The sequence below is a fragment of the Myotis davidii genome, unplaced genomic scaffold, assembly GCF_000327345.1.
Source record: "Myotis davidii unplaced genomic scaffold, ASM32734v1 scaffold115, whole genome shotgun sequence".
Lineage (NCBI taxonomy): Eukaryota > Metazoa > Chordata > Mammalia > Chiroptera > Vespertilionidae > Myotis > Myotis davidii.
Window position 1 is genome coordinate 4,112,762 of NW_006291010.1, and position 20,794 is coordinate 4,133,555.

Sequence of the window (20,794 nt, forward strand, 5' to 3'; positions counted from 1 at the left end):
TAAGGGGGGAAGATCAACCAAAGGACTTACATGCAGGCATATAGGCCTAACCAATGGACACGGACAACGGGGGGGAGGGCAAGAGCGGGGGGGTGGGTAGAGGGTAACGTGGGGACAAGGACACATATGTAATATCTTAATCAATAAAAAATATATTAAAGTGAAAAAAAAACAAACAACAACAAGAGTAATAATTAATTGAGGGCTTGCTATGTGCCAGGCACTGAGTACAGTGCTTTTATTCATTATTTCATTTAATCCTTATGCTTACTTTGTAAACTAGTATTATTATCTCCATTTCATGGTTGAGGACATTGAAACTGAAAGAATTTACTGAATTAGGTTGCCCAAGGTTACACAGAGCTAGTCATTTGTAGTCTTGGGAGTAGAACACAGGCCTTTCTGGCTTGACTACAATTCTCTATTGTAGATGATTCCTCTTCAGCAGACAGACACAGAACGTGAACTTTTGACTTATAAGCAATTTTCACAATTAGTGGGATCAAGATTAATGTATATGCATAGTAGTGTGTTGAACCAATGCCAGTATTTCTTTTTTAAGGGTGAAGAATTTCAGAGTTTCTGGCAGTGGCTGTTAGGATTTCTAGTCTAATCTTTGTCATGGTATTGCTATTTTTGACAGAAACGAGGAAAGGATAAAAGGGAAATTTGAGTTGAGACCAGGTTACCTGAACATTTGTCTTTCTCTGTTATTTGAAGTTCCGCTGGCCCACCCTAGCAGACTCCACAATTTAACTACCTTCAGGAATAACTGGAATATCATGCAGAATAAAGCAGAATGATAAAATTCATGACATATCCATACACAAAGTTTATTTTTAAAAAGTCAGAATTTTGCCCCTTCAGCTCCTTGAACCAACCAAAATCTTGCCCTTCAACTCGTGTCTTAACATGGCTTTCCAAAAACAGATATGTTGACTCTCAAAGTAGTCTTGTGGTGCAACGTGGCCTGTTGTAGTATTTCAGCTGAATGAATGCTCAACCTGTTCTAGTTTTAATTTTGAGAAACTCATTGTTTCTTAAGGTAGCTTCATCTATCTTCAGAGTTCTAATTGTTAACAACAAAAACAATGATAATAGCTCATTTTTTTACTCAGAGTTTATGATGTGCCAAATATTGTGCTAAATGCACTATATAAATTGTCTCATTTATCCTCATAATAACCTCTGTGACATAGGTGCTATTATTACCTCCAATTTACAGATCAAAAACATGGAGGTTTCAATCCATTTATCATAATTATAGCACCTGCAGACTAAACTCTAATTCACTTGGCAACACTTACATAGTAGAATACAACACAGAACACTCAGAGTTAAGTTTTAGCTCCTTGGATTAAACTTTTTTTATGTTTAATTGGCTTTCTACATTCCATTTCTGTAGAAAATGTGAAATAAGGTGGACATCTGATTGAATGGAAGAAGAAAGGGAAGATATTTACTTCTTCACACTTAAAATTTGACATCCTAGGAACTTTCTGTGTTCTCTTTTATGCAGTCTTCATGGCTCCACCTACCTTAAAAAAATTCAAGATTGGCTCTATAGAAAAGAAAAACAATTTTTCTGTACTATGCCATAACTTTTCTAAATGAATCTGCAGAAAGTGCACTCAATCCAAGAATTGTGCACTTCTAAACTATTTTAGAAATTTTTGTAGGTAATGCAAATGCAAAAATATTTATGGTGGTAAGCATCAGCAAGATGGAGGTATTCACAAAGTTGATCAATGTTTGTTTCTCTCTAACAAATTTTTGGATGTTCTTTTCAAGAGCCTGAGTTATAATTGCTTTCTATATTTATGTAAAATTATGTATCCTTGAAATATTTTATTTATAATTTGAATCATGTCTAAAAAGTTCAACTTTTCTTAAGGCAACAGAATTACTTTTAAGCCACTTGATATTATTGCAACCTTAAAATTAATATTTTTGTTATTAGACATTTATAAGTCTACAATTTAAAATTCTTAAGACATAAGAGATGGCTTTAGTATGTTTTAGCCTTCACTCTTTTCTCTTGAAATCACAAACACTACCCCTTACATATACTATAAGAACTGGTGAGCTGTAGTCTTATAGTCAAATATAAGACTAAGCCATGTGAAATGGCTAAATATGTCTTTATTAGTGACTATTTTAGAAATCATACCCTGAGAAGCCACATTTCTACAGTGTTTCCAGTTCCTACAGCTTTTTCATGTCTAGGGAAGGGAAGGTCACTTAATGGTAGAATGATCATGCCCATCTTCTGCTATTCAGCCTTATGTTACATGTGACCGACTGATGCCAGCCCACACAGGCTGTGCTGGCACACTGTCTCCAAGAGAGAGAAAGCCCATCAGCCAGATGGTCAGTGTAAGAATAAAAATTAGGCTACAGTCTTCATTTATTCTGTTCATAGGCATAAATGAAAACGTATGTTAACCAAAAAAAATAAAATAAGTCCGTGATGTATTTTCAGCAACTTGCCTGGTGAGTGAATGGATTTTATGCTTCCATTTGAATCAGAACTAAATTAAAATAAACTCCCAACCCTACTATCGTCTCTTCAGAATCACTTGTCTTGAGTCTACCTGTCAGTATATTCTCCTCCCTTGCAAAATACATAATAATCTCATTTAAAATCATAGAGTTCCATGACACTGAAAAAGCTGACACTGTTTCTTGCTGTTCATATTATCATATTACTCCTGGGTGATTGCTTAGCTACAGCAACACCACTGTTTTATGGTACCAGATTTCTGAACAAACATTTCAATTTATTTTTGGATCACACTCTTTTTCTTTCTTTCTTTTTTTTTTTGGAACATTGAGATTTATATATACATTATTTCCAATTTCCACTGATCAACTTTTATAAAAACAACAACAAAACCAAACTCCCAAATCATTCTCAGAAACCCACCTACCTCCCACATCTACCAACCTGTACTATCTGGCTTGTCAGTGGGGATAGCCATGAATTAGTATATTATGAAATATTGTTTTGATTTACCTGAACAGAAAATACTGCTTGGCAAAAACAAGAAACAAAACACAACCAAACAAACAACTCTGGGATATCTTGATACTTATATAGAGCCCAGGCCCTAAGTGTTTACACTGATTTTCATTAAAAATTTGGTACTCTAATGCAGCAGTTCTCAACGGCGGGTTGCGACCCTTTTGGAGGGTCGAACGACCCTTTCACAGGGGTCGCCTAAGACCATCGGAAAACACATATATAATTACATATTGTTTTTGTGATTAATCACTATGCTTTAATTATGTTCAATTTGTAACAATGAAATTGGGGGTCACCACAACATGAGGAACTGTATTAAAGGGTCGCGGCATTAGGAAGGTTGAGAACCACTGCTCTAATGTGTCACATCTTAGGCATGGCTGAGTATACATTTATAAAATAATCAGTTTTTCTAAGGATTTATCATTTGAGGTTTTCATTCTACATTCATCTAGAGAGCAGATTTCCAAAAAATTCAAATATCCTAAATAGTCTTAAGCTGAGAATCAAAAATAAAATGAAACAAAAGCTAGTGTAATCACTGATCAGTTAAATCAATGGCAAGCACCAAGGAGGACCAAGGGCTTACAGAATAAATGAGATGCATTGAGAACTGCTTATTAACTACCAGAGGAAGGGGATGCTCACAAGGAAGAGATATTTTTGGGAAAGAGATAGGAGACAGGAAACAAGAAAAGAGACAAGGACAGAGAAGGAGGATGAGAGTGGCAGGTAGCCAAAATGGTAAAATAGAAATAAAGAAAGACACTGCCAGAGATCAAGAGTGAGAGAGGGAAAGCTGAGGATTAGCTACGAGGGAGAAAGTTCTTAGTGTAGCCAACAGAGTAATACAACTTGGTGGCATTTTAGCAATTTGCGTTAAATTTTAGCAATTTAATCCTGAAAGCTACGTGTAATATAAAATACCTCTGCAATCCAGTGTGTCATTTAATGCATTACTTTAAGAAGGACAAAGAAAATAGAATTTTAGACTGCGTAGTTTATTATTTAATCTATTCATGGCAACATTACATACGTGATAGTAAGTAAAATTGCAAAATAAAAGGTAGAACAGACCAGATTTGTTGCAGATAACACATTAACTAAAGCCATTGCCCCCTATAAAATATCATCTTTTTCTAATAGTGGACTGCTGGTTTTAGATTAAAGTGTTCCCCCAAATGACCTAGCACAAAATTGACCTGGGAAGGAATCCTTTTGCTGGTAGAAGGAAGCTCAGTTTTTATCTGTGAAGGATTAAACTCCAGAATTCAATGAGAACTGAAAGAGAATTTGATCCAGGCTGCAAACCTGATACTGTGGCTCCCAGCCTTCTGTGGGCTCTAGGTCAATTCATAAGATAAGGAGTTTGTCAATGACCAATTTATCAAATTTATAAACATATTTATTGACTAAATCTTCATTTATTTTAGCTCTTTAGAAAAATTTTAGTTATCTTATGGATAAATTTGAAGGGAGCAGGACTCCAGGTTTCTGGGGCTTTGGTCCCTCCCTGTTCTTTACTCCCCTGCTCTGTGAAATTTACAGCCCAGACTGTGCTGTGAGTGGCTTCAGTAGTGAAGCAGAGCACTGTGAAAATGACTCATTAGATAGGAATCATTGTAAATGCTGTAAACAGTTAAAATGTATTTTATTAAATAGGTAAATACAGTCACTCTCCAAAAACGGGGGAAAGGATCTTAAAAATGAAAAAGTGTTAAAAATAAAAATCACAAAAAAATTAGAAAGCAGTCCATGTGCCCTAGCTGGTTTAGCTCAGTGGATAGAGCATCAGCCTGTGGATTCAAGAGTCCCAGGTTTGATTCCGGTCAAGGGCATGTACCTTGGTTGTGGGCACATCCCCGGTAAGGAGTGTGCAGGAGGCAGCTGATCGATGTTTCTCTCTCATCGGTGTTTCTAACTCTCTATCCCTCTCCCCTCTTCTCTGTAAAAAATCAATAAAATATATTAAAAAAAGAAAGCAATCAATGTAAACTGTTAAACTTACACATTAAAATTATGCTTGTATTCATGAAAAGAAAATAGTCTTATAATAAGAGCAGTAGAATAACAATCATACACACAAAAAGAATATATTTCATAAGAATAAACCCTCCTATGACTGGCTTTTGAAAAATTCTCTAAAATTAAATAAAACTATTTTTCTGAATATTTCATGAGGAATATATACATAAAAATGTATTCATATTAATTATTCAGTAAGATTATTTCCCCAAATAAGTTTTTAGTGAACTTTAAATTTGGTGAATTCTAAAATTGGTCACTTGGAAAATTGATTCTTCAGTGAATTCCATTTTTATGGATGGGACCACTTTAGCTTTCTTAAGATGACACTGCGTTTGAAAAACTCAAAATAATTGCCAACATTTAAAAGTCAAGAAATTTCTTGGAAAGCTCTGAATTTCTATACTATTTCTGTAAGAGTCAAAAATGTACAACACTGAACCCACATTCTTATACAGCTACATTAGCTGGACTGGAATATGGACACTCCCTTTGAAAGTGCTGATGGTAGGGTGACCATGTAGCCAGTGTGCTCATTGCAGTCATTGGTTTGTGCCTGTTTGCCTGGTATACATTTTAGTAGTGCCAACTTTCACTATGATAATGCTCAGTTTGACAGACAAATTATATGGTCACTCTAGTTAGCAATCTCCAGTTCTCTGTAGTTCATAAGACATTCTTTAATCTTATAATTGGCCTCCTTCACACAGCATCTGCCTTGGTTTTGCAAGCATTTGAGTGTGTTATTCCTGCTCTACTACACCCCTGTCTAGTTCACTTATGTAGAAACATATGGCTAATTCTTCCTCAGTGATGGGTAAAAAGGCTTTGTTGTGCTCTCTTCTTTAGTGTTACCTTCTGTTTGCTACCTTTTAAATAGCATGGTCTTAAACTAGAGGGTTTGTGTAATATCCTCTATTTTTTGCCTTATGGATCTTCATTATAGGATGCATAATTTATCACTTTAATTTCTATGTGCACACCTTCATATTTATCTCTCAACCAGGATTGTACTAACAATTTCATATAATATCTTCTTTTTTTTTTTAAATATATTTTATTGATTTTTTACAGAGAGGAAGGGAGAGAGATAGAGAGTTAGAAACATCGATGAGAGAGAGACATCGATCAGCTGCCTCCTGCACATCTCCTACTGGGATGTGCCCGCAACCCAGGTACATGCCCTTGACCGGAATCGAACCTGGGACCTTTCAGTCCACAGGCTGACGCTCTATCCACTGAGCCAAACCGGTTCCGGCCATATAATATCTTCTTACTGGTAAAGCTAAATGGTATTAACTACCAACTCCAAAACTAGCTAATTTAATTCGCAAACCCCAAACAGGTGCTTTATCTGTGCCAAGCCCTGCGCTAAACATCAAGAATATAGAGATGAAAGACATTATGCCATTCATGTTATTGAGTCACTAATTCTCTTCCCAAAATAGTCAGTGTTGGCTTTTGTTTGTTTGTTTCTCATCTCTGCAAGCTTTTTCTTGTCTTATCTTTCTTAAAAAGGTAGTGCTAAATGATATGATCGTGTGTGTGTGTGTGTGTGTGTGTGTGTGTGTTGGAGGAGGAGGAATAGATTTGAGCAAAGACATTCTACTTGAACACGTATATTTTGTATGCATAGAAACAAAGAGGTATTAAAGAGCTTGGCTACTTTCTATTTCAGGTAAAGCTTCAGAGGTTTCTTGTTTCTTGAGGGTTACAGCAATCTCAATTTAGACTTCTGAAAATGTGATTTTCATCACTTTAACCAGTGCCAGTTGTCTCCTCAAGGGTGACTAGCATCCTTGCAGAACCTTAAACTGAAATAAAATATTCCTATTTTTGTTCTGTTTTCTACCATCTCTATGCTTTTGCTCTTTCTTCCAGTAGGATGTTACTGAAAAGATATTGGCCCATAAAATAAAAGGACCTTCTCATTGCTGTAAATCTGACGGATACCTTGCCTTCAACCACAGGGCGTAACATTTCCTCTAGCCTCTCTGGTTGAGAATCTGGGCTCTCATGAGGCTGTCCTTGGAATCTTTTCTGGTTTCACTAGGAATTCCTTACTTGGGAGAGCTGGTTAGGCTCAGAAAACCTTAGACAGCCTAATTTCTAGATATTGACTACAAATACTCTATCTTAGAACAGATAGGACACGATCCACTTCACTGGGAATCATGGTTTTAAGACATCCTAAGTCAGATAAAAATTACATCTTTTTATATTTGGTAGGTGCTGCTCACTCTCAGGAACATGAGTATTTAGCATCTTAGAGGAAATAACCTTGATGTGTTTTTCCAATGAGTTTCAATGTAATGTGCTTGTGAGAGACTGAACCAAACTACCCAAATCTCCTAAGACATTAATGATAAACATGAATGCTTTATATATTGATTTATATTTATTGTTTTACATTATAACTCTGATAGCTAAGAGACACTAAGATATTCATGTTCACAGTTAATAGCATCCTTTCCCTTGGGAGAGAAAAGGACAAACAATACTGCATATTGAGAGCTATAATACTATCTTTTAAGGAAACCAAGATAAAAGCACGTGTATCTAAAAGTAATTATATCTGCCTCTCTATTGGAAAGTCTATACCAGCATAACCAATAATTTTTAGGAATTTTCTCAAGGAGCATTGTCAGGTCAGCTACCACGTGGTATTAAAAAGTTATACTTATTTCACCACAGGGATATACATGTCAAGGACAATGCATATTCAGTGCCAATTTTACATGGCAAAAACTAAGGAATTCTTAATTTTCAGGTTCTTATTTGTTTTAAGACCCATAAAAAATTTTTTTTGTCACCACTTTAACTCGGTTAGGCTTGATACAATCCTATCTAATAAAAGACAACAAGGGTAATTAACCATACCTCCATCATACTTCCCATGGGCTAATCAGTGAGATATGCAAATTAACTGCCAACAAGATAGCGGCCAGCAGTCACACAGCTGAAGCTAGCAGGAGGCTTGCTTGTTTCAGTGATGGAGGAAGCCAAGGTTCCCTGCCTGCCGCAGCCAGGCTCTGAGCTCCGAAAGCAACAGCTCCAAAAGCAACAAAGTTTCAATTATAGAAGCTAAACAAACCCCAGATACCTGCATTCAGCCAGCTGCACCTCAGAGCTGGGAGCACCAGTGAAGGCAACACACAGCTGAAGCTAGCAGGAGGCTTGCTTGTTTCAGTGATGGAGGAAGCCAAGGTTCCCTGCCTGCCGCAGCCAGGCTCTGAGCTCCGAAAGCAACAGCTCCAAAAGCAACAAAGTTTCAATTATAGAAGCTAAACAAACCCCAGATACCTGCATTCAGCCAGCTGCACCTCAGAGCTGGGAGCACCAGTGAAGGCAACAGAGAGTCAATTATATAGACGACCAGTGCAGGAGCTGCCCTCTGGTGGTTGGTGTGCTCCCACATGGGGGAGCTTTGCTCAGCCACAAGCCAGTCTGATGGCTGCCAGTACAGCAGTGGTGGTGGGAGCCTCTCCTGCCTCCTCAGCAGCGCTAAGGATGTCCGATTGCAGCTTAGGTCTGCTCCCCACTGGCAAGTGGACAACCCCTGAGGGCTGCCAGGCTGCCAGAGGGATGTCTGATTGTCATCTTAGGCCCAATCCCCCGGGGAGCAGGCCCAAGTCATCCCCTGAGGGGTCCCAGACTGTGAGAGGGCACAGGCCAGGCTGAGGGACGCCCCCCTTCCCCAGTGCACAAATTTTTGTACACCAGGCCTCTAGTCTATAATAATAAAAGGGTACTTTGCTTTTAGACCAGACATCCTTCCAGGTATCATTCCAGATGTCCTTCCAGACAAAGCTGGGGCTGGAGCAAAGCCTGGATCCCAGGTGCCTGCTGGCGGCTGGAGGGAAGTCTGGGTTCCAGGTGCCGGAGGGAAGCTGGTGCCGGCAGCCAGGGGAAGGAAGGCCTACTCTTGCATGAATTTTTATGCATTGGGCCTCTAGGTAAATTATAACTAATGATATGCTGGTAACCTGGCTCTACTCCACATCAGAAGAGTCTAGATTTATAGAGATTGCCAATTCCATAGTGTAAATTCTCCCAGGATTGCTAATTTCTCCTATAGCTTTCCAGAGTCTGTACAAGCTGATCCCAGCACACCACCAGCAGCTTTTTACTAGTTGCAATCTAGTTCTGAAATTGTACCTAACCTTCTCCTATTGATTTTCTGAATAGATTTTAAGGACATATTAATAAATTATCTCTTAAAAACTGTTTTACAGATACCCATAAAATTAAAAAACTGATAGGAAGAAATTGATATTTGTTTTAATTTTGAAAAGTAGACATTAACACATAGGTAAATAGATTTTGTGGCATGTTGGTTGTTTGACTGAAAAGTGAAAGTAGTTTGACTAATTCTGCCTTTCATATCCATCATTTAATTGAGTTCAGTTAACTCCTATGACCATCTTACTCAAATGGAATTCATGTCAGTCTCATGCTATAAGTATCATGGAATCTTTTATTATCTACTTAAATTCCTTAAACTTATTTTTTCAATAAAGTGTTATTTGTAATTGTCCTAGAGACAATAGCCACCTGTAGCTTAGCCACCCCTGCTCCCCCCCCACCCCTCCCACCTCTTCCCATCCATATTACTACAAATTTAAATTTCGCCTTAGGAGTTGTGTTTGGAGTAGGTGTAGAAACCATTCATACTTTCTTGCTAAATTTCTGGGGTGGTAAACGGGGTGAATAAAAAACAGCATGTACCTATACATTGGGAGATGAGGAAAGTTCTTTGACAGAATTCATAAAAGAGAGAGAAGTCTGATATGATGAATATGACCTAGGGCCAGGGGTTTGGGGAAGTCTTGGTTGTGACAAGTGAGGAGAAACTCTAAACATAGCATTGAAGCTGTTGCAGAATTCTTGCAATTCTTTGCCATATGTCTAGGTTCTGGGGATGAGAGTATTAAAAGCTATTTCACTAAATTTTTATAAAACATATTTGGATGCAGCTGGCAATACTTCAGGACACTTCTAACAATCGTTGGAGTTATAACTTCTGCCATCTCCTCTAGAAACAAGCTCTTGGGGTCCTTCATATGTGGTTGGATTTTATTTCCAGAACCGAAGAGAGTCACAGAATTGTGCCATTACAGCCAGGATCAGGAACATACCTGAGAGCAAGAGGTCAAGTTCATTTTTCACCTTCCATGGAAGTTTCCCCATCGTTATTAGTGAGCTCATGGCTAGGAAATTTGAATTTTACTAAGAGCTATGAATTCAAAATAGCTTTAATTAAAGAAAAAGATAGTCAATAATTGTTGGTTTGATGTTTACAAGACAATAATTGTGGTAAAAATCAAATTCCACAAGAGAAATGGAAAGTTCTATTATGCTATTACCAGAAGCTGAGAATAAAATTAACTTAACTTGAAATAAATCTTCACAGAAGTTATAACAAACATACCGGGCAGCTTCTGAATATCTCTCCAGACATCTAAACACTGTTGCCTGACGAAGATGATTTCGGAAATAGGCTGGGTTTAAAACAATGCTCCTGTAAAAAGATAAAAGCAACGCAAATGTTATTAGGTTTTTACAAGACAATTACCAGAAGTGTATAGAAATGAAATAACATACATTCAATTTTAAATACTATGTATTTTAAAAGATACAAATGAATGAAGCCCTTTACTTCCTATAATTGTATGTGAAGACAAATAAACAAGCATTATTGAAAAGATAATTAAGTTTGCATGATAAAAACAATTTTATTTATAGCACTGGAGATGTTTATACATATGACAAAGGCAAAGAAGATGAATAATCCAACTAATATTATATCTAAGACATGACATTATTTTCTTATGTTAATAAATCAGTCAAAAATCACAGGTTATTTATGACATTTCTACTTATAACAAAGGAAAAAGTTGTCAGCTACTGAATTTCCATTGAAAGAAAGGGACTGGAATTTGGGTCACTTGTTCTTTTATACTCCATATTAGTTTCTGTGTCTTCCCTCAATTGGATACAGTAATGGAATGGAAGGAACCCTATACTCTTTAAGGACTTCTTTGATTTTGACACTTTTGGCCGGGCCCTTATTCTCTTTGGGTTTCCATTTTCTCTTGAAAATAACAAGTCTTGATGATCCTTCCATCATTTCATAGAGTTTTGGAGTTCAATCCAGTTTAGATGAGACAATGATCATTCCCTACTTGCCTTCTTCCCCTAGAGCTAAACTGGTAGATATTTTTCTTCCTTGCCAGGTATTGTCCAAAAGCATCTGATATAATGAGGTGAACTAGACAGATGTAGTTCATGGCTGGGTCAAAAATAATAAATTGGACTTCTTAAATACCCTTAATGGGTCACATGACTTCTCTAAATTTTGGCAATCACTACTGCTAGACTGGACTTGTTTCTTTTAACCGCAACACCACTCTACATTGAGCCACAGGAGTCACACCTTCACTGAATGAGGAGATAGCATTAGTGAAAGTTTGAAATGTAGCTTATGTGTTGTGTTATTGATATGGGAGAAAAAGTGTCACTGAAACCACAGAAGATTATTAAGCAACCTCTTATGAGCCTTTTTTATAAGTTGATGAGAATCATTTGGAATTAGTTCATCATTGAAGTGGTTCTTAATCTTTTTTTTTTTTCTTGAGAGATTCACAGAGCTTTTTGAGAATCAGATGAAAGTTATAGACTTTTGTCCAGAATAATGCACTTAATGATAATTGCCAAAATTTAGGGAATTCACGTGGCCCATTACGGCTATTTAAGAACTCCAGATTTAAAACACACACACACACACACACACACACACACACACACACAGACAAAATAATATCATTCCCAGAAATATTGCATATGGAAAAAATAAAGTAGAAAAGAAACATCTATATGGCCTGTTTAAAATATAACATTATATGGTGATGAGACAGATAGGTTAAGTAATTAAGCTTACTTTAAGCACCAGTGAACAAAAAGTAGAGAAGTTAAAGGACCTTTCTAAAATTGTATACAACTAGTTAGTTGAAGAGTTTCAAGTTTATTGTTTTTCCTATATTTAGCCACAGAATTTTGTATTATACCTTACTGTCTTTCCTATGATGATTTCTGAACAGATGGGACTGAGTTAATGAAGTTTTATTACTCTCTATAACTAATGGTTTATACAAATGCATTACTTCCATAAGAACAAAAATTACTTGTTTTGGTAATTTCTTTTTTGTTTGCTTGTTTTTAATATATTTTTTATTGTTTATAGTATTACAGATATCTCCCATTCCAACCGACCCTCTCCGCCCTGAACTATTCCCCCCCCCCCCCCCCCCCCCCCCGTTTTGGTAATTTCTGATTAAAGTGTTGGAAATTTAAAAACTATTATATGAGTCTATTCCAAATTAATACCAAACTTCTAATACCATTGACTAATACTTTATATTAATTAGAAAAAGAGTATGTTTACAAAGCATGTTTATATATTTTATCCCTGTAAAAATAAATTTTGTAAAAGTAGATCAGTGTAAATAAGAGCATAGTTCTGTCTAGTGGCCTAGGTCTTCCAACTCTACCCATAATTTTTTCTTTCACACAAAGGTAATTCTTCCTCCTTACTTTGTAATCATTTATTTACTTATACATTTTTGGCAAGTGCCTGTAAAATTCTTACTGAATGAATGTTTTTATCTGATATTTCTTGCCCATGATGTAGTGTCCTGGCTTTGCTAAGCTGTTCTTCAAAAGTCTTGCTCTGCCAAAGTTCTTTTGCCCAAGATGGATTTACTCTCCTAGGAAAGTGCTGCATAGTGCTTTAGAAATAGTTGGTCAATCTAGAGAATGCCAGGATTATGGAATATTTTAATTTCAACAAAGCATGATATCTGTATGAATAAGATGGTGACACTAGACAATAGCATCACGCAATACATTATAACACTCAATAGATTATAAGTGATTGAACAAATGATCAATACTCTTTTTTGTTGTTGTTGTTAATCCTCAACCCAGGATACTTTTCCATTGACTTTTAGAGAGAGTGAAAGTGAGGTGGAGAGACACACAAAGAGAAACATTGAGGTGAGAGAGATACATTGATTGGCTGCCTCCCACACGGGCCCCTACCAGGGCCAGGATGGAGCCTGTGACTGAGGTACATGTCCTTGACCAAAATCAAACCCAGGACCCTTCAATCTGTGGGCCAACACTCTATCCAAACGAGCCAAACGAGCTAGGACTGATCAATACTCTTGAAGTTATTATGGGTTATTATGAAAGAAGGAACTTAATGGCTTTGTTAGCCCTTTTTGTGGACAACATATCTATTAGTAACTAAGATTGAGAAATTGAAAGGTTGCCTATGAAATTTTCAGATGGCATAAATTTTACTTAACAAGGAACTAATATCACTGATGACAGAGCTAAGTTCAAAATTATCTGGAATGGTTAAAAATAAAAGCCTTATGGTATGAATTTTTTTTAAAAAATTAGTTTTATAGATATAATCACAGCTCGAGTATGGCCATGTGGAAAAAGTCTGAATATTTAAACTAATCACAATGAAATGTGATATAACAATATGTTAGAGCTACAAAAACTGTACATAAAATTTACATGAAATTGATCAAAAGTATTGGTGTCTAAATAATATATTTTCACTAAATTGTGCCTTAGCCATACAGTCTCTTGAATCCCTCTATTGTTCAGAGTTTCTGTGAGAATCAGCATCATATTGAGTATGTCTAGTCTAGAGTGTCCAATGGGTCTGGAGGACAGTGTGTGAAGAATATGGGATGAGATTGATATGTTTAGATAGTTAAATAAGATAAGTACTTTCAAACACAAAGCCCTACATGTGAAAAATAGGAAAATTGAAAAATTATTCTCTGAAATTCCAGATGAGATCAGGTAAAAGCCTAATATTACAAAGTTATAAGTCGTTTAGTTCAACATAAGGAGATACTTATTAACCAGTGATGCAACAGGCACTGAGGAGAGTTTCTTATTACTGGAATCATTTAAGTGATATTTAGAATGCCATCTGTCAGGTTGTGTAAGAAATTCTTGACTGAGTGGAAGATTAGACTAAGTGGCTTTCAAATATAATCACAAAAGTCCCTTATAAAACACTGTTGAGCACTGTGAAGCATCTGAGTTTTTCCTTGCTTGCAGGTTAACAAGTTAGCATGGCAGTTTCATGGATACTCATAGAAGACATGAACCTCCAGGGCCAGAGACAAAGGAGAGTTTCTTAGTTATAACAATGGCAGTAGCTAGTGTATCAGTCTTTTGTTGGAAGGCCGCAATTCCCAGGTGGCAATGCAAAGGCCAGATGACACCTTCACATGCAGTAGGTTGCATCACATCACAGGAGAGGAATGCAAAGCTAAGGAAATGTAAATGCTATATAACAAAAAGATAATATGCAAATTGACCATCACTCCAACACAAGATGGCCTGCAGGGGAGGACAGTTAGAGGCGACCAGGCTGACAGGGGAGGGCAGTTAGGGGAGACCAGGATGACAAGGCAGGGCAGTTATGGGTGACTGGACCAGCAATGGGAGGGCAGTTGGGGGCAACCAGGCCAACAGGGGAGGGCGATTTCGGTGATCAGGCCAGCAAGAGAGGGCAGTTAGGAGCAATTGGGTTGGTAGGGGAGCAGTTAGGTGTCAATCAGGCTGGCAGAGGAGTGTTTAGGGGGTGATCAGGCTGGCAGGCAGAAGCAGTTAGGGGCAATGAGGCAGGCAGACAGGCATGCGGTTGGGAGCTAGCAGTCCTGGATTGTGAGAAGGATGTCCAACTGGCCATTTAGGCCCAATCCCACTGGAGTCCCAGATTGGAGAGGGTGCAGGCTGGGCTGAGGGACACACACCCCTCGTGCATGAATTTCGTGCACTGGGCCTCTAGTCTTTTATAATGAGCTGTAACCATGACTATCCTTAGCTCTAGTAGGAGACACTAACTCATCTTCCAAGGCTGCAGACCAAAGGTCAACCAGTGCCTTTTTTCAGAGGACATAAAAACAAAAGAAATGTAGGAGACACATGGAGAATTGTCTCCCTACATAGATAATTTTTGTTCAGATATGCAAGTACTATTTGTCCTATTCATTCCATTAACAGATAAATAAGGGTTCATAACAAAGTCCAAAAATTTAAAATATGCAGAAATGACAAAATGCCTAATGTTGAAAAGTAATTGCATTATTATCTATTTATATTCTGTTCTAGGAAAAGTTTAAAGCAGCTTATAGAAAACGTACATAAATTAAAGTAAAAATAACTTACAGGGAACAAAAGAAAAACTAGATGAATAGAATTACATCAAAATTAAAAACTTTTGTGCATCAAAAGACACTATCAACAGAATGAAAAGGCAGACCAAGGAATGGGAGAAAATATTTGCAAATCATATATCTGATAAGCAATTAATATCCTATAACTCAACAATAAAAAAACAATTAAAAATAGGCAAAGGACTAGAATAGACATTACCTCAAAGAAGATATACAAATGGCCAATAAGCACATGGAAAGCTGCTCAAAGTCACTCATAATCAAGAAAATGCAAATCAAAACCACACTGAGATATCACCTCACACTCACTAGATGACTATTAAAAGACACACACACCAAAAACAAACAAACCAGAAAATAACCACACACCAAAAACAAGCAAAACAGAAAATAACCAATGTTGGCAAGAATGTGGAGAAATTGGAATCCTTATGCATGGTGTGGAGGAATGTAAAATGGTACAGCTGCTGTGGAAAAAAGTATGGCAATTCCTAAAAATATTAAGAATAGAATTACAACATGATTCAGCAATTTCACGTCTGTGTATGTACCCAAAGTATTGAAAGCTGGGTTTTTAAAGATGTACCCCTATATTCATAGCAATATTACTTACAACTAGAGGCCCAGTGCACAAAATCGTGTGCGGGTAGGGTCCGTAGGCCTAGCCTGCGATCAGAGCCATCTTCTGCTCTCTCACCTGTCCCCAGTTCCACCCGCTGCCACCCACCCCGGTTCCCCCTGGTTTCTTGTTTGCCATCCTGCGATCGGAGCCTGCAGGCCAGCAGGGAGGGACCGAGAGGTGGTCAATGCACCTCATAGCAACCAGTTGAGCAGTTGTTCTGGTCATTACACCGTTATGGTTGCTGGGTTTTTACTATATAGGATAGCCTAAAGGTGGAAGATCACTAGTGTCTATCAACAGCTGACTGGATAAACACATGTGGCATATACATACAATGGAATATTATTAGCCTTAAAAAGGAAATTCTTATATATACTACAACATGGATGAATCTTCAGGACAGTATGCTAGGTTAAATAAACAATCACCAAAAGACAAATATTGTGTCATTTCATTTATATGAGTTACCTAGAGTAGATAATAGAGACATCAGGTAGAATGCTGGTTTCCAGGGTCTAGGGTGAGAGGGGAATGGGAAGTTGTTAATGGTATGGAGTTTTAGTTCTGCAAGATGAAGAGAGTTCTGGAGTTTTGTTGTACAACAATGTGAATGTACTTAACACTACTAAATTGCATATTTAAAGAATAAGTAATATGGCAAATTCTAAGTTATGTGTGTTTCACCATAATTAAAAATAAAAAAAAATTGAATGAGGAAAGCAAGATTAAAAGTAGGAAAATTAAGATAAAGCCTGGATGAAGTTAGCACACAAAATATGTCATAAGATCCTAAGAGTTCAGTTGAGATGGACTATATATTTTCTTCTAGGTTTGCTGATAGCCAATGTAAAGAGGACATACAATTTGTTTCAAATAAGCCAGTTGCTCAATTCAAATATTTCTTGTAGTATAATCAGAAAGATCACCTTATCCAAAGATGCCCTAGAATGAAACAATCTGTCCTCAGTAACAGATTTGCAGAAAAATCAGAAAGTGTTCCATACGGTTGCCTTTTAGAGCTTCTTTCAGCATGGGTTGTTGGCATAATATTAAATCTCAATCTAGTAACCAAAATTCTGGGTAGGTGGAAGAAATGGGAATGTAAAGGGAACTTATGCAATATTGCCGTCACTACACAAGGATTCAGTGAAATTTTACTGTTTCTGTCTTATTTGGTCATTTGGTTCACTGCAAAAGATTGATGATGAGAATTAAAAGCTAAAATAAAGTATAGCAGTCTTCATCTTATTGAGAATAACTGAGGAGACCATTGTTCACTTTAAATATCTTACATTGACAAGCAAGACAGAACAATAGAATGACCCGATTTAATTTACATGGAAAAAATTGAACTATTTTATAAAGTATTAGAGCATAAAATTAGAATTAAGGGCATTGGTTTTTGAAATGAGAAAATTACAGTAAGTTGCTGTCGAATAAAGCATATAGCTCTGCCAAAACAGTAGCAGAGTATGTTTTTGCAAAAGCATAAAAGTAAAACCTAGCTCTTTAGGGAAACAGCAAGAAGAAATAATTCTCACAAATTTCTTGAGATCCCAGCATGTGCATGGCACAGAAGGAAACAAGTTTAGAGAAGAAGCTAACTAGGGGAGTAATTCAAATATCATCCCTGGTGTTTTGCCTCTCCCAACTACAATTGATTTTATGTGTAAAAGATTAAATGTGAAAAATATGAATTACTCAATTGAACAACAAATAGCTTATTTCTTGACATGACCAAGAGTCAATCAGATAAATACTTTAAAAATTGCTATATTGTCACAATATAAAAAATATGTAGAGGGCAGATGCTATATTGTCTGTCTTCTTTATAGAGTTAGAATAAATACACTTTAAAGAATGACTAGGATCTATGTTTAAGTATATTTTACTTTAGATTTTGAGTATGAGATTTCTTTGTTTAGAAAAATAAAATGAAGGTTAAAATTCAAATAACCAATTAATGGGTCATCAATACCAAGAAATAGGAAACTTGAGAAGGAAGCCACATAATCTTCAGTATCTTCCAAAAACATGAATTTCATCAGTTACTATATATAAAATAATCACCAAAAATAAGTATAATATGCTACTAGATCTTTAGAAGTATGAAGTAGATGCCTTTGTAAGCAATTGGAAACATTTCATTTTCTCTACATTTCTTTTACTTTTTTTACTAGCTTAATTACTCTGTATCTTTTGGAGACCTCACCATAATAGGAAATAATGCTCAACAAAATTATCTTTATATGTGTAGCACCTAGCAAATACTTAACATGTGATGGGCACTAAATGAATCCTTTTGGAATAAAACCATGTTACTGAGTGACTGAACACACTCTTCCAAAAGGAGCCACCAAGGACCTAATCTTATCTAAGATTCTCCATTGATATCTACACCTATTGTGACCCGGATCTATCAAGGGCCTCTCTCCACTGATTTTTGAACCTATATCCCAGTGGGATGTCAGGTATACACAATCTTATAACCCCGAACTGTATGCAGATGTGATCAGGAATGAAAGGAAGTTTATGTAACTAAAGGATACAGAGATAGAGATCGATAAGGAAGGTCTTTGAGGAAAATTCAAAATACAAAATTGTTTTTCATACTTTGAAAACCCCACATGTTCGTAGACTCTAATTGTGTTTTCCCATTTTTTTTCTCCATCTGTCAAATGTCTGGATAGAGTGAAAATGAAATGAATCCCCATTTATTCTTCATCTACATTGTAATCCAAAGGCTGTCCAGTAAAAGCTGTTAGTAAATCACTTGGTCAGTTCTCCCAACAAAACAGTCTTTAAGTAATACAGTATATCAACCTATCTTTTGACATTTTCATTTTTCGTTCTTGACATTTTTCTCTTAAAAAAAATAATAGTGTTGTCTCTGTTATCTTTTCTTCAGGATCCATGAACCAAATACCAGCTATCAACTCTCTTGTAGAAAAGCTATCAAGATTCAGAAACCAAAGATGTAGATGTAAAGCCCTGCTCATCTGTCTGTGTAGCACTGAGGGGGAGAAGGGTGGCTCAGCGATGGTGGTGGTTCAAGAACAGCTTGACAAATACCACATTTCTTTTATTCTCTGTTACTTGGGTGGGATGCATTGTAGAATGATTACTTTGAAAAGCACAATTAACAAATTCCCCCTGTTCTAATTTACCAGAAATGATGATGTACTCAGCTATAATTATTGAGTATAAACATGTTCCAGACACTGTACAGTTTTTAAAGAGCCAGAATGGTAAATACAAACTTAAATTAATACTTTGAGTAGCCCTATTGTTTGGAAATAAATGTCTTCTTGCATTCTATTATTATTTATGCTACCTTCAATGGGCAATTAGGTAAGAACCTTTAAAGTAAACTGAAATAAACTGTAATGAATACTACTAGATAGTTTCATAGGACAATGAAATAGGATCTTATTTCTTTTAGAATGGGCACTATATTTATGTTTACAGTGTCCATCCTGGCTAAGCTCCTAGATTATGGACAATAGTTTGGAAGTTTAAAATCAAAATTTGAATTGGATAAGGACTTTACTTATGAAGAAAGCTCTCATTATTGGAGTCAATTTTTAGTTATAAACCAAATTACCATTACTCAAAGTGACTCTAATTAGGAATGTCTATTAATTACAAATTGTATAAATGAAAATGTTAATGGTTTCCCTTTGAAACACAGGGAGTTTTTTTAATGTGTTTATTAATCCTTTCTTTATTGACAAAGATAAATCAATCTCCCATTTTGACATTCTATCCTCTTTGGCTCAATGTACTGAGTTGCAACCTGTTGTGACTTGTACCAAATAGAGTGTCTTTGCAAAGAATACATTTTCTGAATATCTTTAAAAATCTTGCCATTTGTGAATATAATGACAATAGCACATATCATACTTGTTTTGTCTAAAAATCTGTTAGACAATAAGCAACTATCTCCCAAACAGAAATATTAACCCAGTTGTGAAAAACCATAAAAGTTCATATGTAACCAACAATAAATGCACTGAAACTGGAAACTGTTACATTATGAATGCATACAAAGGAGATGAGAAAAACAAAAGGTTTGGGGAAAGGGTCTACTACAATGATGGGAACATATAAAATTTGGAACCAAATCAGGAGGAAGTGAATTTTGAGCTGCACTTTGAAATGGTCACAATTAGTGAAAAAAAAAAAAGAAAACCCACTGGAAAAGTGTCCCCCAAATGAGTTGGTGACAGAGAATGGCAAAGCATATTAAAAATTGCTGTGTGTATTTGCCTGACTAAAGTAATAAAATTGACTAGAGGGGAAGGCAGGAGTCTATTAAGAATCTGTTCATTAGTTAAATGATTTTTAACATTATAGAAGAAATTACTAATGCTTCAGGGATTACTAAGCAAGCACATGATGGAAATAGTTTTTTTAGAAGATAATCACTACAATGATCTGAAGAAAGATGAGAGATACAAGCGCTGGTAAGATACCAAGGACACTATGAACTAGTTCAGTGGTTCTTCAAGTGTGGCTTGCAGATTCTCAAGGGTTCCTAAACACTTTCAGGGAGCTCACAATATTATTATTATAACTAGAGGCCCAGTGCACAAAATTTGTGCACTAGAGGGGGGTGGAGGGGGTCTCTCAGTTCAGTCTGCCCCTCTCACAGCCTGGGAGCCCTCAGGGAGTGGGCCTAAGCCACAGTCTGGCCTCCCTTAGCGCTGTCACAGAGGCAGGAGAGGCTCCCGCCACCGCCACTGTGCTTGCCAGCTGTGAGCCCAGCTCAAGGCTTCTGGCTGAGCGGCACTCCCCCTGTGGGAGTGCACTGACCATGAGGGGTCAGTTCCTGCATTGAGCATCTTCCCC

At 36.7% G+C, this 20,794-nt stretch overlaps 1 protein-coding gene across 1 annotated transcript in view; it reads right to left on the minus strand.

The window, feature by feature from the left end:
• The window catches only part of SPATA16 (spermatogenesis associated 16), a 234,774-nt gene that overhangs the window by 138,239 nt on the left and 75,741 nt on the right, over positions 1 to 20,794 (minus strand). The window contains exon 3 of the mRNA XM_006764120.2: positions 10,482 to 10,571. Coding sequence (XP_006764183.2) covers positions 10,482 to 10,571 — 90 coding nt within the window. The remainder of the gene's footprint in view (positions 1 to 10,481; positions 10,572 to 20,794) is intronic.